Here is a 25804-nt window from a genome sequence, read left to right as displayed (position 1 = left end):
TGCAGGAGAGAGTATGACCGTGGAGCGTTTAAAGTAGGGTTGACACAAACAATTATTTTGATAGTCGACTAGTCACCGATTATTTATGCGATTAGTCGACTAATCAGATCATGCATCCATTGGACATAAAACGTACAGCTTATTGCACCAGCATGCATCTGCTCTTATATAACTATCATTAGTTTACAACTTTAAGTGTTTAAGATATGTGCTAACTAAAAATAAAGACAAGATGATAGTTTATTATGTTTTAATGAAATTTGCAGATTGTTTCGGTGAAGTTTAATAAACTCAGCCGTCTGCTCCTTGCTATCTAAAATATAACAGGACACTGGAGTATATTCTCAAGCATCTCACACTTCTGATAATCAGTTGTCTGCTTGACGTTTATTCAGCTGTGTAAAAACTATAACTTTAATCTCAGCCAAACCGATTTACTCAGGAACAAATAAAACACTGAAAAAAGCCAAACAATAAGATTTTTTAACTTATCTAAGTGACTTATATATCATGTTTAACCTGAGCAGCGAAAGACGGCGGTCGGTTTGAAAACGATTTCCCCACCGGCTCTAGTGAGCCTTGAACCCCGGCTAGTTATCAAGCTGGTGGGTAACAGACGTTCCCGAAAACGTTGGAGTGCTTTTGGAAAAATGTGGTGTCTTGATAAACTGAGCAGATATTTGAAGTTTACACAGCTATATTCTCGTCTGAAAATATGTTAAACGTTTATTTTGTGACCCAGAAAGAATAATAAGAGTAATATTAAAACTAACTAGCTGCCGCCATTGTTGGAAACTGAGCAGGCGCTATGAATTCTGGGATAGGTTGGACCACGAAGTATACACCCAACCCATCCTTCAAATCTGGAGAAACGAAGGGCGCATTTGTCGGCTGCATTTGTCGGAGTCTTCGAATTTGGACAGTCTTCGTCGTGTCGCTGTAACGTAATTGGCCTACTAATGCGGGCACAGGAGGATGCGGTTCCTGAATTTGGACACAGCTACGATACTGGGCACTGCTTCTTCTTCTTCGGGGTTTAACGGCAGCTGGCATCCTTGTACATGCAGTGCTGCCATCTTCTGTTTCACTCCGTTATTACACTCTTAAAAACTACTACTTATTCCTGCGTCTTTTGGGATCTTGCAAAGCTTCAAACAACGCGTCGACTATTAAATTAGTCGTCGACGATTTTGATAGTCGACGTAATCGTGACTAGTCGACTAATCGTGGCAGCCCTAGTTTAAAGCGTGGAAGTACTGACCTCACTTTCAGTTTGATTCCGTAAAAAGTGACAAAAACATTAGTGTCTGCTGTACACTGCGTGGGAAGAAAACTTCTTTTTACACCGAAAAAAACCCCTAAACGTCTGAGCAAGTACCTAGCACACTGCCACGGGAATGTGAAATTCAAAGAGAAACCCCCGGATCCTCCCACTGACATGACCGCTGCAGCACCGGGCAAACCTCCGCCTGCTCCACTCCTGCTAAACAGGTGAAAATAGATTTAAGAGCGACAGTGCCTTTGATTTTATTTATTTTCTGCTTTGTTCTACTTGCATCTATTTGAAAGAGTGAGTGTAAACACAAAAAACTATTTTATTTTATATGCTGGAATATGCAGAAAATAGATTCAAATGTTAAACTTCTTCAAGTCAAAGACTGTTCCATATAATTACATTTTTGTTTGATGCAATGTGCATAAAGTTAAAAGATTAAAACTAATAAAACAAGTTTTAAAAAGAGTCGTTTTCATTTGATTACATTTTATATGATGGATGCAGAAAATACGCAGAAAAATAGAATAGGGCTGAAAGGTCTATTGCTTTATTACCTATTCAGGTTGTGTATCATGTTTTTCAAAAGTAACTAAGTAACTAATTACTTTTTAAAATAAGTAATCAGTAAAGTAACAGGATTACTGTTTTGGAGAAGTAATCAGTAATTAGTTACTAATTACTTTTTTCAAGTAACTTGACCAACACTGATTGTACATATGCTGACATGATTTGAAATCTGGCCATGTTTAATATAAGCTTCCACCATTGTAACAATGCATACAGTGCTATGCAAAAGCAGTAAGCTGGCCCTTGTCTCTTGACGTACGAGAAGAGTTGACGTATTTGAGTGATTTGAGATACTCATGTGTGCCCTTTTTATTTTGAGACATTTCACTGCAGCTTTCTCTATATGAATGAAAATAATGAAAAGGATAATGGGCTCCCTTTTCATAGCTTTGGGGTTGTTAAAACCATCTAATTCCTCACTGACTGGTCTCCTTTAAATCTGTGATGATTCCAGCTGAAAGATTTGGGTGAACAGTTTGCCTCTTAACAAGTTTATTCTGAAATGTACAAAAGTCTGAAAGTTTACTTTGATCAGGCTTGTTTTCATATGTTGATTGTGTTGTCATAGTCTATGAACATACAGTTCATAACATGCTGACAAACCATTTTTATCTGCAGAGTGCTTTTTATTAACTTAGGAACTTGGATAATAATTAGGGCAGTATGCAATAAATAATTTTTCACGCAAAGTAACTTGACAAATAGAGCCTTAATCCTGCCGTGGCTGTTAAAAAAAAAAAATCCCCTGTGCCTCATTTCCTGCTTTACCCCTCCTTTACCTCTGCTTTCACTCCCCTCACTGCCTCCCACTTCTTTCCCTCTGAGACTGAGCCGTGCTTGACGGCGGTGGCTGAGGTTTGGCGCTCTGCTCCTCCAGCCCACGCCTCAGCTTTTGCTCCAAAACCATCTTTTCCATTCATTCCCAAAGGGATTGAAGGGATGGCGGGAGCTAGGTTAATTTTTTTTCTTCTTCTTCCACTTCTTCTTCTGTTGTAAGATGATATAACAAGAAAGGTTTTTAATTTTGTTGACCAACCAGGCTTTTTTGGCAGTCTGAAAAAGAAGCTGCAGTTCATCTAAAAAGCATTTCCAGCTGCCCTCTTATCATCAGTTTATATCTGGATTCATTTCAGCAAACAAAAAATGTATTCACATCTGCCACTCAGCAAAGATTTTCATTCTATACACATCTATAATTTAGATTTGCTAAATATATGCAGTAGTAGTTCATGTTGCTTCAGTTTTGAGAAAAGCGTTAGAACACGAAGCCTCCATCTACATTACAACCTGTAAATGCTCCAAAGGTTAGCTCTAAATCAGACATTGGTACTGCCGAGGTGACGCAAATAAAACCAGCTTGCACACGTTACACTTTGTGTTAAGACTGAGTTTAAAATTAATGGCCTACTTTACAGCGGGCCAACCCATAAAGCAAACCTAGTGATAAGTCAGAGAACACCACCCCTTTCTCAAAGCCTTGCCTCACCTTAAGCTCACCTGAATCTCTAAAGGTCGACTGTGCTGACACACACCCATAATTTAAGAAAGCCAATCACCAGAAACGTTGCAGAAAAGTTTCTGATGACTTCCAAAGTACGTAATTCTTTCTTCAGTTTCATTATGCACAACATTAAATTCCCCTAAATCCCTGACAGAATACAAGAGACATGACCTTATTGACCACTATTGTTTTTCAGTTGATACTGCAGTAATAAGGTTGTTATGTAAAACTCATTATTTTGTTGTCAAAATAAATAAAAGTGAAGGAGCGTTAATAAAAGAAGATGACACTTTCTACAAGTCTGTTGTTACAATTTGACAATTTAGTGTGATGGAACATGAGTTGAACAAATGAGAAATAAAGTAATTAAGATCTCTCAGTCTGGAAAAACCATTTCTAAAGCTGTGGGACTCCAGTCAGCCACACTGAGAGCCATTATGCGCAAATGGCTAAAACATGGAACAGCGGTGAACCTTCCCAGGAGTGGCCGGCCGACCAAAATTTCCTCAGGAGCAGCTGTGACTCTTCCAAGATGTCACAAAGGAACCCAGGACAACATCCAAAGAACTGCAGACCACACTTGCCTCAGTTAAGGTCAGTGTTCATGACTTCACCATAAGAAAGAGAAAAATGGTCTGCATGGCAAACACTTTTTCACACCACTGTAAAAACAATAGCTGAAAATAGTCTAGACTAACTTTTCAGAACTGTTTTTTGATTCTCTTATACTTACACTCTCCAGTTAACTTTGGTATTTACACCTATTGAACTGCCCCTTAATTGAAATATCTAATCGACCAATCACATGGTAGTAACTATGGCATTAAGATATATAGGCATGGTCAAGATAACCTGCTTAGGTTCAAGCTAAGCTAAGACAGGCTAGTCTGAGTATCTCACAAACTGCTGATTTATTGGGATTTTCCACACAATCATCTCCAGAGTTTAAAATGATATGAAGGCAACAGTAACTCAAATAACAGCTCATTACAACCAAGGTATGCAGAAGAGCATCTCTGTACACACTGGAAGCAGCAGAAGACCATGCCGGGTGCGACGTCTGTCTGCTAGGAACAGGAAACAGACTAGAGTTTGCACAGGTTCACCAAAAATGGACAATAGGAGAATAGAAAATGTCTCCTGGACTAATGAGCCTCAATTTGTTTAATTCTGTTGGTAGGGTTTTGGCATAACTGACATGAGAGCATGGCTCCATCCTGAATTGCGTAATCAGTTCAGGCTGGTAGTGGCATAACCAAAAGTGATTTTTAAACATCACAATGAGTTCACTGCCCTCATATCGCCTCTACAACCACCAGATATCAGTTCAGTAAAACACTTTTGGGATGCAGTGGAACAAGAGATTTGCATTGTGGATATGCAGCCAACAGATCTGCAGCAACTGTGTAAAGCTATCATGCCAATATGAACCAAAAGTCACGAGGGGTGTATCCTGCACCAGGTTGAATTGGTGCCATGAAGAATTAAGGTGGTTTTGAAGCCAACCGAGGGGTATATGCACACTAATGAAGAATATTTAAACTGCACACAGCATTTCTCAGAAACACTGCCACGAGGTACAGGTGTTCAAAATGCAAACCTCACATCAAAGATGATGAACTGAGTCTAAATGAAATTCTTTTGTAACGTGAGCTCAGATTACATATTATCTTATATGTGTTCATGACAAACTAATAAGAAACCTTTAAGCAAACTCCTAAAACACCTGCACTCTACCCACTTCTATTCTCATGCATTCAAAGAGCTGATTTGTTTAAATGCTTATATTCCGTTCCACTACTAACAATATTCCGCTTTAGTGCTAATGTGAAGTTATCTTGACATACAGCAGTGACCTGTTTAACCTTAGGTGACGTAATGGTAGCAGCCAAAGTGTAATTCAAATTTATGTCATTATTTCACACTATAAAGTCAGTCTTATGATTTCTGAATGCCCTTCAAATGAATCTGAATTTCTTGAACTGGAGATCCATTTTATTTATTTATTATTATGAGGTAAACCCATAAAGCTAACTTTTAATAGTATTTATATAACAGTTTTAGTTATGAAATCATGTATATATTCTTAAAATTACTCAAATGAATCTTGTGTTTGTGTTCTGTCAACTCCTTTCGCTTGGAGCACACTGAGCTTTAACAGAGAGGAGAAAAGTGAAACTGTGGAACAGATCGTTAGGGTGTCACTTGGTCACCTTTGACCATCTGTCTTTATAGCTCTGCCTCTGAGCTGTCAGAGTGATATAATGGGGTGAGGTTGAAGGTGTGTGTGCAAACGAGAGCGAGACAGGGAAGTGTGGACTGAGTTAACATACAATGAGTCACCGCTCGCTCGCTCATCGGCTTTTACAGTCTTGCCTATGTAGGTATAGTGTGTTTGCTCTGCAGGGTGATTAGATACAGTAGGCAGGGTTACAGAACAAGGTTAAAAAGATGTAAATGTTAAAATAAAAAGGCTCATTGTTGCTTTTGTCGTGTTGGCTCAATGATTTATTAAATACTCAAACTGGGAACAAAACCAGTGTGTTTTCTGGAACTGGTCCAAACTGCGAGAGCAGCAGTGTGATTTTGAGGACTGGTTGGGTGACTCAGTTTACGGATGGATTTCTTCTGTTAACTCTTTGATGGTCAAAATGTGTGTTTACTCCTGAAAGGTTTGGAGGCCATTCATTTTTCTGAAGCAAGCAAACCTTCAGCTCTAGTGAAGAGTTTTTGAGTCAGCCCACAAGATTTCCCACCTTACTGTGAAAACTACTCCTTAAAAATTCTATGCAAATAATTTGTTGTGGCAAAAAGCATACTGTTCAAAGGTTTAACGTATATGTATGTTTGTCAATATGCAGTCCAATAAATTTATCTTTCAACTTCAAATAAAATGCAGTAAACAAAAAATTCAGTGGGCTCCATTCACAAAAGCTGAATGCAAACATTTACTACACATTTCTATGATTAAATATCTTCATAGGCTTGACTGTGTTAGAAAGCTTACTCACACTTTTGAACTTTGACTAATGAGCCTCGATTTGTATAATCCTGTTGGTAGGGTTTCGGCATAACTGACATGAAAGCATGGCTCCATCCTGACTTGTGTAATCAGTTCAGGCTGGTAGTGGTGAAATGGTCATTCCCAATGGTCATACTTTGGGCCCAAAGTGGTTTTTAAACATCACAATGAGTTCACTGCCCTGACTCATATAGCCTCCACAATCACCAGATCAGTTCAGTAAAGCACTTTTGGGATGCGGTGGAACAAGAGATTTGCATCGTGGATACATGACCAACAGATCTGCAGCGACTGTGTAAAGCTATCATGCCAATATGAACCAAAATTATTATTGTTGTCATTCCATTTTGGTCAAAAATGCTCTGAATTAGGTTTAAATTCAAACAATAAGGTATGAAATTATGCTTACAGGATACAAACTACTAACTGAAAATGTTTTTTTTAATAATTGCTATGAGTGTCTTTCATCTGACCACATGCTCCATGTTCCTCCGTTTTCTGTTCTTTCTAATTGCCTTGGTTTTCACATCAACTCAAATAGAAACACTTAGGAAAGCTGTGCTTTTTTTCTGGCTTCCTCCTCAGACACTATTGTTTCGGTTTCTTCAGTCAGACTTTCTTCTGCTTTTTTATTATTGTTTTTGCCTTTGTGGTGCAAGCTTTTCTCTTACAAAACCATCATGACTTTCTCCACTTCACTTCTAGGTAAGCTTGTTTCCTTAGAAAAATGATAATGTGACAGACGTGCAGACAGTGAGCATGAGCCTGTGGGTTTACAGTAAGCCTAATTCACTATTGTGTGTGGTGTTAAAACAGAACTGGCAGGTGTGCGCGTTTCATGAATCAGGTGGTAATTTTGAGCCTTGTAAGAACATTTCTAGTCTTACTGACTGCTTAAAGCATTTTAGAGTAATACATATCGATGCATGTATTGATATATCTTTATTCTATACACTTTAAGACCTTTATCTCATATCCATGGCCAATTTCGAATTACCAATCAACCTTAAAATGTCTTTAGTAAGACACAACATGAAAACTTCACAGAGAAAAGCATCAGTAAAGTTTAAATCTTCTTGCTATGAGGAGATGGTGCTAAACACTATTAACTTCCTGTGTACTGTAGATGTACTAAATGTGATGATATTATGTGATGAGTCTTCATATGAAATAATCCTCACAGCCAGTTGCCATCTTCTAGACAACTTTGGTGCATCAAGTCAGTGATAAAACAGCAACAAGATGAAGTGAGCCTGCTGTCAGTTAGCAATTGAATGGGGTCAAATGACAATTCCAAGCAATCCATTGTGATAACGTGGCAATTTATTGGATTAAACTGACAAAAGTCTCCGGACATCTACATGTGCAGACATTCACATTAAACTAAAATTCACATAACATCTCACAGATCTGAAATAAACATTCAGAAATTCCTCCACAAGTACTGACCTGTTGCAAAGGCACGTGTTGCACGAGTTGCGCTCATCAACACAGAGTGATTCAAAATGAGTACAACGTCTCTGTGTTTGTATATTAGATGGCAGCTATTTGTAAACCTTTGCCAATCTGTCCCAGAGTGGTTGAAGTCAGTCCGAGTCCAACCGCAATTGTTTGGAGACAGGTTGCCTCCCACAGGACGACCTGTGCAGCCGCCTTACAATCCAAAGTCTTTGTCAAGAAGTTGATGGTTTCGTACCACTTGACCAGTTGGTCATCGCAGCTACTTAAAAAAATGACAGCAAAATAAAAAATAAAAAATTCAGTGCAATCTGTGAGCAGCCACCGAAGCTGTTGCCTGATTTTAACTCTAGTGTGACAGTCATAAAGAGGCTACATGCAAATCTGTGAACAAATGAAAATGATAGGTGGGTATGTAGTGCATCAGATTTTTTATTCTTTTTAATGACTTATGTATTTATTTACTTTTTCCCCTGAAAAGTATTTCATAGTTTCTTTTTCCCACAAATGAAACATAACAAACTCAGATGTTTTCCTCAACACAAGACGACAACCTGCAAAGACTTCAAGCCGATATTCCTTTAAACTAACCTACATCAGTGTTCTTGCCGATATTCCTTTAAACTAACCTACATCAGTGTTCTTGTCTTCTCGTAGATGCACCTAAAAATAAATTATCTTCCTGGTTTTGTAACTGTATACCTACACAAATAGGTTTATTGCTCGAAATGCAATTACCATCAAGCTGCTGGCACATTATTATCAAAGGGTACAATCCACTTCCACAGTACATAAAACATTACATAAGGTAGTCTTGTCAGTTTTGTATCTAACTGTAACTCTATCTGCCTGTATTGTGTATGCTTTTCATTTCCTCCTGAAAACCGAACTTAAAAGCTATAAACCAGTAATGATTAACTATTCCAATCACAGTGCCGGTATAGATTTGATTACTGTGTAGCACCAAAGTACAGAGTGACTGAACAGAGACAGACACGACTCCTTAATACATTTTCCAGGCCTGTTTTTATCTGTAGACAACCTGTGTGTTTGGTGGGGGTGAGGAAACAGCAGAGGAAATGCCACTGCTAGCATGGGAGAGGGGTGGCCACCTCACTCCATCACTGAGGTGAGCGGGTTTAAACCACAGTCGGCCTTAAAGAGACCTCAAACAGAAACAAAACCCACGTCTTAGGGCCAAGTTGGTGTGTTCGGTGTATGTAGGAACAAAGAGGGAGAAGTCAATCATAACGTTTTGTATGCAGCCTAGGGAAAAAGATAAAAAGTAGCTGATTTTATCAGGGAAGCACTACAAATCCTTTATAATGAGGATGAATTACATTTTTTCTTAATAAGTAAATGCAGTTCAGATCTGAGAACTTATCTCTCTGGCTGTTACACTTACTTTTCCGGCCGCTGAATAGAGTCCAGAGTAATTTCCCAGTTTATGAGAATATTTTCTGCTTTGAAAATGATCATTTTAACATTTTTCTTGTTTACAAAAGCCCAAATGAACCTCACATATCCAATTAGCATTATTTTCTCTGCCCTTTTTGCCTTCGAAATGTATTAACGTTAAACTGTGATTTGAATTCTCCTCGCAGCTATTGTGTTTATTATCTCATTTTTATTATTAAATTAAAAACAATTTTTGAACATTTGTGCACACGGCGTCTAAGCTGCAGGTCTCTGGGTGGAAGTTACGATGACACTGGTGAAGTGTCATTTGAAGACAAATGGTAGCCTGAGGCAAACAGCCAGTAAAAAAGCATTGAATATGGATCCCAGTTTCTGACCAAACTGAATTTTAATTTTCAGAAACAGAAGGTGAGTCGCTGTGTGAGCAGTTTGTGAGAAATACAAAAGATTTCCTTCCTTTCTTCTTCTGTGAATTCCAGCTAAGATAACACTTCACCTCTTTGAGATTTGTCACAGAATAAGATTCATCTTTGGGGTTTTTGGGGGGGATTCTGCATGGATTTGTGTAATATTTTTAGTATGTGTCTTTTCATTCAAAGAAAACGTACTTCACACAGAAGTGTCAAATGATTTGAATGATAGGCCAACTTCTGATTTTCAAACAGGACTCTGCACACTGTGCTTCAGAAAATTGCATAACCATTCTGGAGGATAGATTAAGATGGAATTAAGGGCTCTCCAATCTGGCAGGAGTTTTTTTTTTCCATAAGTAAAGGCTCTGTGTCAGAGCCAAATAAAAGTACACTGTATATGTGTTTTTCTTTCTTTTGTTTTTTGTTTTTGTTTTTGAATTGGCTATTTAAATGTATATCTGCACCTATGACCTTTTGTCATAATTTATTTTAATGCTTTCAAATAGTAAAGCTTCTTAAATCCCCCACAGCATCAGTGCATGGATGAATGTAGTTTTCCAAAAGTGGTGTTGACATACACAAGAGGTATTGTGAAACAGAAAATATGTGTACATAACGAATATGAAAGCCCCCGCACTTTTCAGTATGACAGATTAAAGGCTGTTGATGCATGCGTGAGCAAGCAGTTTCACAATGGTGAGTTAAGCTTCAATGAGCCTTGTCATTGTGATACACATCTAGGTCCCTACATGAACTTATTGTGCAATTCATTCTGTTTTTGAACCTTTACATCTGTCTCAGTCATCTTCTGAGCCCAAGCACTGAGCAAAACAGTTAACCAAGACTAAACCTAAATCTAAGTGTGGGGGGAAAAAGATTTTAGTTAACGGCAAAAATAAAAACTAGACCTCAGATTAAATCGTCAGTGTGACAAGGAGTTAGTGCAAACTTATTGAAAATGGAATAGCTATGCGACTGTTATTAACTTTCTTAAATCTTGCATTTGATAAACGCACCACAAGCTATGATTAAAAACCAAAAATGAAAACTGAAACTAAAACATACTAAACTGATATTTAACATTTTTGAAACAGTAAAAACTAAACTGAAACCAGGAAAACCTGCTGGTTTGGAGACAAACAGAAACTTAAATGAACCGAAGATAAAACCTTAAAACTAAACACAGTTGTAAATATAAAGAAAACTACAAAACAATTATAACTCGGGCCCCGAGTCACTCATTTTGAAGTGGGGAAGGCATCAGATGGAGGAAAAAAACTAACACTTACTCGATTTAAGTTGCATTCAAATCAAACAGTGATGACATTTTGATGGTTGTTTGCATACATTTCTAAAATGATTGAACAGCACCCACACACCAGACCAAGGGGATCAGCTTTGACTGTTTAAATCTCAAACATGCAGCTAAATGAATTTATACTGTTTTACTGCAGCCAGCAAAGCTGCACTGTAAATCTCTGTCCTGTATTCTCCTTTTAAACGTACGGTGAGTCATTTTTTGAGTTTATTTAATGGAAAAACATCGCCGTTCCACCTAATCGCATTTTAGGTATTTTGTTATTCGGAGGAGAAGAGAACTCGTAGGCATTCATGTGCCATGAAGTCAAATTTTAATTCATGCCTGCTCCTTCAGACTCAAGATATAAAACGATCCCCTTCACCAAAGCGATAACTCGACTAGCATCTGGATAAAATGTCACCCTCTTCCTCCTCACCACAAGCCTCGTCTCCTGAGCTGAAGACAGGGCTCTAACACAGGAAAATGTGCTTATTTATTAGACCCTCTCGTCTTCTGACAGCTGACAGGAAGCCAGCTAAACAGCAACAGCTGAAAAAGGGAGTTTTTCCTTCCCACTGTCGCCAAAGTGCTTGCTCATAGGGGGTCATATGATTGTTGGGTTTTTCTCTGTATCTATTATTGTACGATCTACTGTGCAATATAAAGCGTCTTGAGGCGACTGTTGTGATTTGGCGCTATATAAATAAAATTGAATTGAATTGAATTGGTTATAAGCTAACATTATGCTAGCTAATGTTAGGCTTGATTGCCCTGAAGATCACATTTTCCATCTGATTAATAACACTGGGTCAACAAGAAAGACGCACTGAAAGGAATCTCTGAACTCTGTCATGGGTGGCTGATAGTTGATAGTTGGTGTTGTACGTTACCACCTCATTTCAGTGAAAGTCATTCCAGTTGGGTATAAATGGCCCCCTTAACTCTGCTCTCAAACCATTGTCTTCTCTGTTAAAATGTGAACATTTATATCCTTTTAGTGCAGGTGTGACAGCCTACACCAACGCTAACTATCATCCACCTATAATGCAGTCTTGAGATCCCTGCCTGGCATTTCAACCACCAATCACACTTTGACCCATGTGACCTTAATTACTCACATGATGGGATTGTGGGTCAGTGACTCTCAGGACCAATTCTAAGTTGACAAGCCCACTAAGGATGAATGCCTCGTTCTATCTGAAATGAGGAATCAGAAATCCAGAGTTTCTGGTCTTTTTCAGCTAGAATGCCCCTTTCTGCGTGGACTTCTCAGTCGGTAGGCACAACTTTTCAATTCAAGGTGGCAATGGCGAACCTATACAGTAGGAAAGCTGTAACTCTACCGCTGTTGTATATTTTTCACTCTCTAAATTAGCTATGCACAGAGCACTGACCGAGCTCTATTCATGAATGTGCTGCAGTTGCTTTTAAGTGTGTCTGTGTGTGTGCGGAAATCAGGCATTACATCTTTTACTGGAATGCAGTCAACTCAGGTATGACATCACGCCCAGCTTCCAGATCCAGATTCCAAAGTAAAAGGCACACAGCATAAATACCTGGGACTCCCCATCGGCTTTTAAAACTGAAGACGCCTCTTTGATCGAAGGTTAACATAAAAAGAAGCCCAGTTACCTGCAGCTCAGATGCTTAAGACTACCATGACCATGATGGCTGAGAGCCTACACGAACAGGAACTGAATGGGCACCTGATAACTCAAAGGCGATTTCTTCAGGTTTTAACTTGCTAGATTGGTTTTTAAAGCCAGCAAAACAAGTGCAAAATGCAAGATTTGCTAAAGTGTCTACTTTTTAATGTGCTAACTTGTGCTTTAACAGATTGAAAAGGACTCCGGTGTGCTTGTGGCACAGCAGGCCGTGCAATGAACTGATCTGAAAGAGATCATCTTTCTGTCTTTCTATTTTGTTGACTTTCAACAACAAATTAGACCCTCCGTTAGAGCTTCATAATGAGTACAGTTTCAGATTATAGTGCTATAATTATCAAAATAAATGATGATAGTTTTGTTTACTATCAGAGAGCTGTTTGCAGACAAACAAAAACACACGCAGTGCGGCTCCACACTCGCTCAGAGACCCTGTTGTCCATGAAGGGAGTGGAAACACAAGAGCCCTAAAGTTTGTGTGTGTGTGTATGCGAGTGTTTGTGTTTTGTTAGTGAGAGAGTGCGTGTGTGTGTAAGTCACTGGGGGGGATAAAGAGTCATTGTCTGCAGCTGGTGCATCCCCCCACTCCTCCTCTCTGCAGCTGTGAGGAAATCAAACGCTGCTCTTTTCCCCCTCTCTGCCTCTGTCACAACCTGCTGATGCCTTATTAGGTCATTCGTGGTGAAACGTAGTGACGATTTGTGTAGCAGGTACACCAGTGAGCTGGCAGAGATGGAAGAATGCCCTGCGTAACACCTATATCTATCTATATCTATATATATATCTATATATCTATATATATATATGTATATATATATATATCTATATATATATATGTATATATATATAAGTCATTGCTACCCTTCTTTGCTAAGATTGAAGTTCTTATTGATTTATTTTTGAATATTTGATTCGTTCACGTTTGATATTCGCTGAAGGGGGATACCAACTGTTTACAAGCTTCAGGAAAAACCTTCATTTGTTCTTTAGGCATTTGTTTTTCTGGGTCCTCCTTACTAGAGGCCACTGCACTAGATTGCATTGAATTTGAATTCTGTTACATTGGAATGGGTAGGGATAGCTCAGTAGGTAGAGTAGTGGCCCCATGATCAAATCGGGAGTTCAAATCCACTGAACGGCTACCCTGAGGTACCCCTGAGCATGGTACCACTGCTTCACTGAGTGAATGGGTTAAATGCAGAGAGGAATTTCCCCACAAGGATCAATAAAGTATACGTTACATTATACATGAATTTCAGTTTTACTGGTACCAGGCCTCTGGAGACTGGGAGCAGTCTGTTAGTTGGTGTTTTGGTAAATCCAAAGGCGTTTGGATTTAAACTGGCACGTTTGTGATGGCAGGAAAAGCTGCAGTGGTTATTCTGCCTGGTATTCAAACCCAGGACTCACTTGCTGTAAAGCAACAGAGCTGTGCCATCTCCCCAACACCTTTTAAACTCATACAGCTGTGTATCATTGCACTCCCATCTACGTGCTTCAGTGTCAGGAGTATATATATTCTCTGTGATGGCCCAGGCCATGTTAAAGCCAAAGAATGTGCGTCCATTATTCATGTTCTTTAGCGACCTTTAGTTTTGGGGGGTTTGTGTCAAAGAGGAAGAAGTTTTTTGGATTTTTCTTTTCTTGGAGACCATTCACAGACGATGACTGTCCCTCTCTGAGCGGTTACAGAAACTGATTTCCATGAATAACCTCTGTGCTCGTACTCATCTGTTTTTCACAGCCAGATTGGTCAAATTCTCCATGGTGTGATTTTCGGAGGATAGTCTCTACAGCTTCCATTGGTGATATCATCCTCATTTTATATCTCTTCATTAGTACCACTGGTCTGAAGGTGGCCACACATCCCTCTGTATTCTTTCCCATCTCTGTGAAATCTTAACGTAAGATATGTTTTTAAATTCCTCCGACAGTTTTTCTCCATTTGAACCCATGATGCAAACATGCAGTGAGACACAACCCAGTGGTCCGATCTTCTGATAGGTTTTTTTTTTTTATTACCTTTTTAATGAAATTGGGCTAATTAGACATTACAGACGTACTCTACTTTGCTTCAATATGCAGATGTGTATGCAGATATTTTTTGTTTAATAGTTACATGACACTCAATTTGCTTAACAGAAGATAAAAACATCCTCTGTAAGTTGTACAATGCTTTAAGTCAGTAAAAACAGCTAAATCAAAATTTTAAAAATCAGTAAAATAAAGAAAAAACTTCAGATCAGTAACTTAAAATTGTTACCTTAAGCTATGGGTATTTGGCTGTAATCATTGTAGGTTTATGGTCTAAAGGCTGGAAAGGGTTTTTCAGGTCCACCTTCTTGGCTGCTGCAGCAGAAGGGTCTCATCCTGATGTGTACAACCAACAAAACATTTTTAAAGACAGCTGCTTTTTGACTGGAGAATATTATATTATAACTATATTTGAGCATCATGTCCTTTAATTGATGTGTGTATTTTTTTTAATTGTTGTTGGCAAATGGGACATATGTCTCTTTAATTTTCCATTTTTAAAATACCAAATGTTATAATTTCCCCTAGCTCCAATTTCGAAACCGAGTTTGGCTGAAATATAAATGTCCTCTGTGGTTTTGGGGGGGGGGACAGACAATTATTCACACCTACAGGTAGTTAACTTAACACACATGTCTTCGGCCTGTGGGAGGAACCTGGCCCCTGCTAGATGATGGTAAACTACCACACTGGTACTGGTTTTTGATGTCAAATATGATTTTGTAATATCTTAGAAACTATAAAGCCAACCTGGAAAAATAATCTTAGTATTAGTAAGTAAAGTCAACTTTCTGTTAGTAGTGTGTCCAGTAATATCATAACCAAACCTGTGTAGGTGCACAGAGTGAGTGGGTTAATGTGTTGTGGAGACTAAAGGAAAGCTGATGGTAGGACAAGAGTTACTGCTTGGGCACGAGGTCCATAGGTCTGACACCTGATGATTTATTAAAACACTGAGTGCCTTCAGATTATTAAATGAACAGGATAAGGACCCGAGAACCTAAATCAGTGAGTTATGGGTACACGCAGAGCCATCATTTCACACAAACAAACTAAAGACTTGGTATAACTGGCCACAACTTATAACTCCATTTTTATTACATTTCTGCTGGTTTACTGAACACAACATTGTATTTTAGATGTATTGCTTTTGGATGAGGCTGTGATCATTAGAAACTATCTGTGAGGAATCTTCCGCACTTCCGTGATACAGTCTGATTGAAGCTTTATCTTCAAAACTGATATCTGCAATAATGTACTCAGTGATCAGTTTATTTTTACAACACAACATGACAGGCTTGCCACAGAGATTATCTTTACAAAGCTCTAAAATATGAACATCCGGCACTGTGTTTATTACCAGTCTATGACGGCAGGCATCATAAGATTAAACTTTAAGGAAGCACAGCTACAAATGTCATGTGTCCCTAATAAAGTTGATACCTTACAACACGTTACAAGTTAACTTTGAGCACATGTTTGCTTAAAGGGTTGAACCTTCACTGAGTGTTAAAACTATAAAATAATCTCGACACAAGGTCCTTTGGGATGAGAAAGTAGAGGCTGAAAAAAGCAAAAAACAAGGGGAATGACTCGGGAATAAACTTTTAATCCCTAAAACATCAGTCATGGTTCCACAAGGAAGTGTTTTTAAAAGTTGCTTTTACAACTGAACTCTTAAAAATCAAAATTAAACACACAAAAAATACTCAGATTTTAACAGACTCAAAGGATATAGATGTCCACGAGCGTTGGAGGACGTGGGACATTAATTTGTCGAATTAGGTCGGCCTTTTTTTTATTAATTCAGAGTATAAGCTACAGAGCATCAATGAATGGATAGTATGTTGTGAAGCTACACTGAGCTCCTGTGACTCTAAAGCAGCGCTGCGCCTTTAAATCTGTGCGCTCCTCCCTCTCCTCAGTGACAAGCCCGCAGAGCCTCTTTAACGCATCCAGTGGAAATGACAAACCAGAGGCGCTCCACGGGCCAAGCATGTCCAGTAATAACAATAATCATGGGCTTTAGCATCATCGGCTCATCCGGCTCTCACATCCCGAGAGAGTAACGAGGCTCATTTGGGCCGTTTCGTCGCTCTGCGGAAGCGTCAAAGTTGGAGCGAGCTCACCAAATGGACGGTCGATGGACTGGAGTCAAACCTCCGCTTCAATCGGACTGAAGGAAGGAGGGAAAGAAACCTCTGCATGTTCAAGTTTCCTGCTTCCACCGGAGGGGCATCTCTGCGTGTGTGTTGGATGTGTGTGCGCGCGTGTGGAAGTGTGTGTTGGGTGCGTTGCGCCCTCAGGAACAGCGGCAGGAGCAGCGGTGGCGGTGGTGGTGGTGGCCGCGGGAAGGGAAGTTTAGCGCCGTGATTTTTTTTCTTTCTTTTTTTCTTTTTTTTTTCTTTTCCTTTCCTCTGTTCTGTTGTGTTGTTCTCATGTCACAGCAGGCGACGGGAGGATTAACGTTTCACTGATGAGAATTAATCACTCGTGGGGATGCTCTGTGATCGTGACTATGACGATGATGTCGAGTAAGAGCGTGGAGTGGCTGCAGGAGGAGCTGGAGTCCGGGGCCAGCTCTCTGCTGTTGCTGGACTGCAGACCCCATGAGCTGTACGAGTCCTCGCACATCGAGTCGGCCATCAACCTGGCCATCCCGGGCCTCATGCTCCGGAGACTGAAAAAGGGGAACCTCCCCATTCGTTCCATCATCCCCAACAACGAGGACAAGGAGAAATTTGTAAAGAGGTGCAAGACGGACGTGGTGGTGCTGTACGACGAGGCGACCTCGGAGCGGCAGGAGTCCGGGCTGGGAAGCTCCGTGCTTGGGCTGCTCCTGCAGAAGCTCCGGGACGACGGGTGCAAGGCTTTTTATCTAGAGGGTAAGATCAGATTGCTTTGAATCTAGAGGTTTTGTTTGTGTTGTGGTGCCTTTTAATTCATAAGACTCTCACACTACTTCCTCTCAAAGTGGACTGCAGCAAATTGCTTGAATTTCGCTCTGATTTGATTAACTTGGACAGTCCCAGATGAACTGGACGAGTGTTGTGGTAGTGTCACTCACTACAATTAATGGCAAAGAAAGAAAGAAAGCGAGTGTAAATCACACTGATTTATCAGACCTGGGATGCTGCACTTAAACGCCACACTAAGTGAATTTGGTGTTTTTGGGGGGTTGTGGCACGCCTGGAACAGATTGTCTGTTAAGGCAGATTTTATCTGGTGGAGTCACATAGCTAAGCTTGAACAAGCCACTCCTATCAGTAGCTTATAAAACATTATTGCATCGATAAAGTGTTTGTAGGTAGGGGGGATTTGAAGGGGGGTTAAAATGTGGCGCCACTTCAGATAAATCCAGCTGTTCTCATCTGTCTACACACACACACACAGGTGATCAACACTGAATGAGTTCCGCATATTAAAATAAAGTGGCACTGTTACAGAATCAGGCGGTGTGTAACAAATCGGATCCAGTGTCAGAATAAAGTAGCTGCTCGACAGATGTTTGCTGCTTCCGACCAAAATGATCGCTTTTATTTTTACTTATTTATTGATTGATTCGCAAAGCGTGGAAATTATTTAGGAAGAAGAAAAGCGTCAACAAAGCCTCGTAATTTGATCGAGTGCTTTAAAAAAAGAAAAGAAGCAGTTTCAAATGCGGCGTGTTTTCAATTAAACGCTGCAAGTACGGCCCCGCCATGTTGTGCTCCTTCAGGAAAAGACGAGCGGGTTTTTTTCATGAATGAACACTGAAACCAGGACACGACGACGAGCTACGAATAATCCCACAGAAAAAAGCCGACATTGTTTAAAAAAAGACAGATGAAAGGCGATGAAATGAGGTGTTATAACCATAGCAGAGAGGTATTTAACCACGAGATAATAGAAATCTTTGACGGGAGTCACGAGCCTCGAGCTGCCATTCACAAAAAGTCCGCTGAGCTGTGTAGTGTTGTAGCTGACTGTCCTGCTCTGCCGCTGATTCTCCGCAGGGCTCAGCTTTTCTCAATGGAGCCACATCTGTCTACACTGTTTCCCCCGCTCTCTCTCAAACTGACGTAAATACCAGCTTATTATAATTTATCTGTCACGGGTGTGTGTGAAAATATGCAGTGGATCTAATAAAAACGTTTTTACGCACGTAGAATATCACGTGCAATTCAGAGTTTAATACCGCCTCTGATATCTGAAGCAACTGTAATCAAAAAGAAAGAGTGTGAAGAGATTTTCTTCATTTGGCCAATTTTAGCACCAAATTTTTCTCAGATTATTTGAACCCAATGTTAATTTCTTCTTATCCAGGCTCATGTTAAATTACTCATACCTCCTGCCTTTGGTTATGCACAAGGTAGAGTTTTAAACCCCCCTCCTCTCCTCCCAGTGTAATTGCTTTCTTGGCTTTATACTAACATGTTTTGTTTTTGCTTGTTTTTCCTTTGTCTTCATCATGCTCCAGGTGGCTTCAACAAGTTCCAGTCAGAGTACCCAGAGCACTGCGAGACCAATTTGGACTGCTCCTGTCCCAGCAGCTCCCCACCAGCCTCCGTCCTTGGTCTCGGAGGGCTCCGCATCAGCTCCGACTGCTCAGATGGGGAATCGGACCGTGAGCCGGGCAGCGCCACAGAATCGGAGGGCAGTCCGCTCCCCAACAACCAGCCAGCGTTCCCCGTCCAGATCCTGCCCTACCTTTACCTGGGCTGTGCCAAAGACTCCGCCAACCTGGATGTGCTCAGCAAGTACAATATCAAGTACATCCTGAACGTGACGCCCAACCTGCCCAACATGTTTGAACACGAAGGGGACTTCAAGTACAAACAGATTCCCATCTCCGATCACTGGAGCCAAAACCTCTCTCAGTTTTTCCCTGAGGCCATTTCTTTCATAGGTGAGTGGAGAATGCTGTGCAGTTGTCTCAGATATCCGTCAGGTTATTTTAGACAGATGTGTTTTTGGGTCAGGGCAGGGATCTGAAGAAGTTAAATTCATTATCAATCAGTGTGCTGGTTGGGCCCAAGGTCTCATATTTAAGAGGCATGTTTTGTCAATCACTGTCCAAAATCCACATATTAGATTTTATAATAACTAGAAAGCACTTAGAGCCAAAAAACAAAGCACTGTATGAAAGTATGTCAATGGATGAATGTGAAAAAGAAAGAAAAAAAAAAAAACAGGGCTTTAAGTGCTCAATTAGAGTCACAGAGTTACAAAAGTGCTATTTAAGTACTAGTCCATTTAGTGCCGTTATTATCTGCTCTTTATTAGTCACTTTGGCTGCATTTATCCAAGATTTTAATCATAAGTCGTGCATATAAATAGCTTCTTTGGAAACAGTTTAAGATGGATGTTAGCGCGGTTTTGCTAAGCCTGCATTTCACTGTGACTGATAAAACAGGAATTTAAAATCGTAGAATGAAAAGGCAACTCTGTGAATAAAACATGGAAATGGATTCTTTGAGAATGAGGTCACGCTGAAGATAGATTTTTTTTTTTTTAGTCCTCATCTTGTCCCATTTTCAGTGTTTCCCATCATTCCCGTCATTCCTTCTCACTTAATTTCCAGAGAATGAGTGAATTCCCTCGCCGATGAGTCAGTGCCAAAGTTTTCATGCATGTCTTAGATTGTCCAGACCACCGACTCTACCCCTTTTTTTTCCTTTAGAGTAATGATTCATTGTAGGTGGGAGGAAGTGAGACATATGCCAGAGCCAGAGGTCGTGGCAGATTTGGGCCACGCTGATGTTAAATGGAGCTGGCTGTAATAAGCAAGGATTACAGCGGATCTTTTTTTGTAAATAACAGGGTAATTATGGGTGAAGGAGATGCGGATATGACTTCACACTGCGCTGCTGAAAGTTGCAGTCCCTTAAATGCCTAAAATTATTGTTTGTACATGCTTTTTCTTTTGTGAAAGCAAGAATGCAGATGGGGAGGGATTTGAAGTTTCTTGCATAAATGAAAATCCTTACGTTACTGCACATGCAAAGCACGAGTAAAGTGACGTAATCAGTTAAAGCAGATGAACTGCCGATTACTTATTCGACTTCTGAGGCTTCTCGAGTTGGTTTTTGACTCGTCGGGCAAGGATTTCTGCCCCTGTCTTCGTTGCGGAAAGTGAGCGCACATCACATATAAATTTAATTTGGCATCGCCTTGGCAGCCTGAGCTCATGAGCCGACTGACCCCAATCCTACAACAAGAGACGCCGGCAGTGAGAGATGAAAGAGAGAGGAAGAAAAGAAAGGAAGGAACGGAGCTCTTAACTCTCACTCTAATGGCCTGTAGAGATGCGAGTGCAAGGGCTCGAAACTGATAGGTGGATGGATGTAACCAGTTAATAATGTAAGATGCTTTTTCTGTTCAGGTTTTCCTACAGACCGAGAGCTAGAAAGCAGAATGAAAAATTACACTGTGCCGTCAGCGACAGAGGTCACTCTGGATTGAAAATATAATAATCTCAACGAGGCACTTCTAATTTTTCATTCTGGTAGTTTTAGCTGCTTGTGTTTTATTAATTGTTGGTGGAATTATATCCCAGTCCTACACCCAGGAACTAGTGAAAACTGTTTCTGAAACTATTTCCCAGAGCGCTCAACCATCAAGAACATAAACAAATTGAAATCAAATTAGTGGGTGATTATTACTTTTTTAAAATTGTGTAGTATTATTTATCTGTTTTTATCTGACCAACAGTTCAAAATGATCCATCTATCTATCGATCTGTTTCCTTAGTCCAGCTGCTGTCGGTAGGTGGCTGGAGGCTGTCCCAGTTGTCACAGGGTGAGAAGCAGGGTAAAAGCTAGACAGCTCATCACATCATTCAGGCTCACATCTTCGGCTCATTTAGAATGACCAGATAATCTAGCATGCATGTGTCTGGGCTGTGGGAGTAAATCAGAGTACCAGGGGAAAACCACAGGGTGAACATGCGAAAAGTTAAATCACGGCAGCGTTAAATGATAAAAGCCAGTCTCGTTTGCAAATGTTGGTCATTTAATGACTTAAAAGTACCTCAGAAAGTAACTCAGTTTTCATGATAGCCACAGATTACTGTTTGTCAGTTCTCGCTATGACCACGTGATGTTATTCAAAAGTTTCTCTGCAAATTAAAGCACTGTGGGGCCACTTCCACTGCAGTATGACCCAGTATCAGGCAGGTTTTTGTTACATGCTGATCTAGTAGAAATAGTGCCAGCTGGGCATTTGAACCTTCTCAAGTCCCAGAGCTCTCCAGTTAGCGAAAGCCTGTCTGAGGTACACTTGTTTCACTCTTTTGCCTTCTTTTCATCCTCAGACGACAAGCTCTTTGGAAAGTCTGCGTTATAATATATAGAGAGAAACTTTTCCTTCTGATTCATTGATCTTTTTAATTCCCAGCGTTGAGAATGAAACACGGTCAGTAGTCATGTCTCTCATTTGTATTCTCATCTCCTTGTTCCCTCCTTCCTCCTCAGACGAGGCGCGCTCCAAAAAGTGTGGCATACTGGTCCACTGCCTGGCCGGGATCAGCCGCTCCGTCACCGTCACTGTGGCTTACCTGATGCAGAAGCTCAACCTGTCGCTCAATGACGCCTACGACTTTGTGAAGCGGAAAAAGTCAAACATTTCCCCGAACTTCAACTTCATGGGCCAGCTCCTTGACTTTGAGCGGACGCTAGGTCTCAACAGCCCCTGCGACAACCACTCGAACTCGCCGACGCACGACCAGCTCTTCTTCACCACCCCGACCAATCACAACGTGTTTCAACTGGACACCCTAGAATCCACATGAAAATGAGAGTCTCGGTTTCATGTGGATTGCCCCCATTGCAACATACGAGGATTTGGGGTGGGGGGCATGGTGGTATTGTTACCATGTCAGCAAGTGGCTGCACTGCAGGAGAGCAGCCAGTTTTAATGAATGTTTTAGCCTCCTGAGGCTCGTTGTCCGAGATCCTGACCACGGAGCAGCGTTGACGTGACAGGAGGAGTCACGGATGCCACGTTAAAGGGTTTTTTGTTTGTTTTTTTCAACCCAGAGAAGGATGCTGTGGGTTAACAAAGCCGTTCTCCCTTATCAGCTTGTAAACGAAGAACAAGGGAGGTTTAACTTGACTGAGAAACTAAATGATCGCAGCAGGACAGAAAGCTTCATACAAAGATAGGAACACGGAAAATCTTTAGCGCTTGATTTATAAGATGACTGCATCCTCCTTGTCTCGGCTCTCGAGCCGAGGTGACTGGTGCCAAGTGGAAAAGCTGGGATTTACTCATAGGAAATCTCACTCTACTGAATGTAGAGTTTTTAAAAACCAAGGAATGAACTCACACACACATGATATAAACACAGTATGTATGTTTGTACTGTATGTATGTTAACGTACATAGCAGAAAATGTATGGGCAGTCCTTAACAAATTCAGTATGTCTATATGCATTTTTGTATATTTTTATGTACATTTACGCACAGATCTATACCATATATATATATATATATATATATATATATATATATATATATATATATTATCTATGTCCAAAAATTAATCCAGTCCAATAATGGCTTAAGAGATTGTAAAATTAAAGTGGAATGGGTTTTTAGATGGGTTTTTTTTTTAAGTTTTGTTTTTTCTTTAGGTTTATGACCTAATGCAGTTTGCACAGTGGTGTAGCCATTGACTTTGTTGGCCTGTGCTTAAAGCAGTCAGATAAAGAGACATTCAGAGAAGAGGAGTGGAGAGGTCAGTCCCAGGCTGCGACGAGTCCTGACAGCTGCACGGCTCAGCGGGGAGGGAGCAAAAACTGGGCCCTGAGCAGAGGAGCAGGGATAGGGGTTAAAACAAGCAGCGGGCTGGAAGTAGGGCATGGGGTTAGGAATTGATTCACGGCTGGAGATGGGAGAAATGACTCCTGCGTGTTTGACGCTTGGCCAACTGCTTTCGAGCGCATTTCCCAGTTCCTTCTTCCTTCCCCATATGACTGTTCATCCAGTTGTTTCAGTCAGCTGTTCTGAAGATTTTAATCATTTGTTTCGTTTCGGTCAAAAAGTCGGTTTCAGTCAAACTTCCTCAGTTATTGATTTCGTCACCACAGTTGTTCCACCAGCACGTTTTGCCAAAAAGGGTTACTCGGTTAGAGGTTACGGATCGGGGACAGGAAGTCAGTATTAACATTTCTGGGTTACTGAGGTACTTTTTGGGCAGATCAAATGTATAACCTGCACCCCAATGTTTTGTTGGCCTATGTTAGCTTCTTGTGTGTTTCAGGACCGAGGGTGGGGGGCTTTACCTTGGTCTCTGTGTTTGGATTCTGGTCTGGTTGACTGGGACTGGCTTCCGCTAGACTTCACTTACTTCAGCAGTTTCACGTCCCTTAACAGCATTGGAGGAAATTGAGAGGAAAGGTCTTTCTAAAAACTAAAAAAAGAAGGGATCACTCGTTTTGTCAAAGAAAGCTTTGTCTGAGTTGATTCACCCTTAAGCCTTGGGTATATTATTATATGAAAGCTATATTAAACACAAATGAATATCCTATATAGAGCGAATATTAAACAGATCTTTATTATTTTGTATACCAGAGCATGCTGTGGTGCCGTATGCTCTCTAACAGTAGACTCAACCACGGGTTGGACGTTACTTTACCAGGTGGAAAGACAAATAATGAGGACCGTTTTATTTAACTGCTGTTGCTGCTGAACGCAGCGGCGCACAGCATGTAGTCAAAGCGTTTTCTGAGACGGCGTCCACATCTGTAGCACTTCAGCAAAGCCGCAGTGATTTTTGAGAAGGACTCCAAACAACACCACGCTAATTGGACTTCTAGGTACACTGGGCCTCATGAAAGAACATTTTCTTATTCGTCTTCTTCGTGCGCGAACGTGTTATAATTGCACAGCTGAGCCTGATGAACACCACCTGTTAATCAGAAAGTCTGCTCCTTAAAGCTGAAACCCCCAAAGTTTACTTTTCTGTTCCAGCTTTCATGCTCAAAAATGTTCCTAGCAGAGGGTCACGCTGCGGAGATTAAAGTCTTGCTGTCGGAAATCAGCGGACAAAAAAACATAACAAATATAGCAATGTCCGTAATTACAATCCCTGGGAAAAAAGAAAAGAAATAACCTGCTATTTGCAGCTGTAATCAGAGAGCTGTATGCTCCCAAAAAAACAAAAACACCCTGCTAAAGCAAAGCAGTCCAGGTGGTGTTCTGTGCCAGGTGTAACAGGGGATATGTTTAGCTCGACAGGGACCAGTATAAAGATGCTGAGGCAGCTGTTGTTAGGAAACAGTGACCCCAAAAAGCTGGAGGTCATGTTCACAGTTTGCTCATGTATTGAACAGAAGTCTGATTTTACAAAATTGGAAATGTTGTGAAACCTCACAATCTGCAAACTGGTTGTTTTTCATATACTAGTGAATATGAAAAGACGAATACCGTGGAGATATGTGTCCAGCTTTAGGGCTAAGTGGTAGATGCTGAGGTTTGCTATCGATAGAGCACGCTGTCAGGTTAGAGTTAGAGATCTCCTCATACAAGCGGTTTTTGCACGAGGTCCAGTGTTCACAGCAAACTGCGGAAATTAGTATTCAAAGTCGGGATGTGGACGTTTGTCTAAACAGAAACCACGAACGGGGTTTTCTGCGAGCACAGCAGGGGAATCTGAAGAGGGTTGGTTTTAGCTGGCCTTATATAATCTTTCTAACTTGTTTCTAATGCTGACTGTTCAATACTCTTTGTATTTCACTTTGGAAAAAAAAAACATTGTGTGGAGAGAAGAAGAAAAAGTTTGTTATCTGTTATTGGAATAAGAGCACGGTAATAACAGACTACAAGCTGTCTTTTTGCCGTAACGGGTCACACGAGGTCCTCTTTGTTACTCTGCAATATATCAAAACACCTTTTTTTGCAGTATTTTGTAGATCCAAGACCTCAACATTTTTAAATTCTCTTCTTTTTGTACTATATCTATTCTATATAATTCCACAAGATCCAGCTCGATTTATGGCTTATGGACTGAAGTAACATTTCTCCTGGGGTGTACAAAATATAGGGCCAGTGTGTCCAGTACAAACCTGAAAGACTTGCAGATTTAAAGACACACACACACATACACAGGCTGCTCCACACAGACAGAGCTGTGGTTCAGCATGCCAGTTATGTTTCACAATAGGCCC

General features: G+C 40.5%; 1 protein-coding gene across 1 annotated transcript; it reads left to right on the top strand.

Moving 5' to 3' along the window:
- The first annotated feature begins 16345 nt into the window (after positions 1-16345).
- Positions 16346-23091, top strand: dusp7 (dual specificity phosphatase 7). Its single transcript, XM_063473011.1, has 3 exons — positions 16346-17539; positions 19114-19542; positions 22109-23091. Exons 1-3 carry the CDS (start codon positions 17131-17133, stop codon positions 22423-22425), a joined length of 1155 nt encoding a protein of 384 aa, XP_063329081.1. The 5' UTR covers positions 16346-17130; the 3' UTR covers positions 22426-23091.
- Positions 23092-25804: the final 2713 nt, after the last annotated feature.

The sequence above is a fragment of the Pelmatolapia mariae genome, linkage group LG5 (genome assembly GCF_036321145.2).
Source record: "Pelmatolapia mariae isolate MD_Pm_ZW linkage group LG5, Pm_UMD_F_2, whole genome shotgun sequence".
NCBI lineage: Eukaryota > Metazoa > Chordata > Actinopteri > Cichliformes > Cichlidae > Pelmatolapia > Pelmatolapia mariae.
This window is presented reverse-complemented; position numbering and strand designations above follow the sequence as displayed.

Excerpts from the sequence above, each read along its gene's own strand:
- dusp7 (XM_063473011.1), top strand. The coding sequence starts at position 17,131 with ATGAGAATTAATCACTCGTGGGGATGCTCTGTGATCGTGACTATGACG. Across the intron at positions 17,540-19,113 it reads CAAGGCTTTTTATCTAGAGG|GTGGCTTCAACAAGTTCCAG; the intron begins GTAAGATCAGAT and ends ATCATGCTCCAG. Across the intron at positions 19,543-22,108 it reads TGAGGCCATTTCTTTCATAG|ACGAGGCGCGCTCCAAAAAG; the intron begins GTGAGTGGAGAA and ends CTTCCTCCTCAG.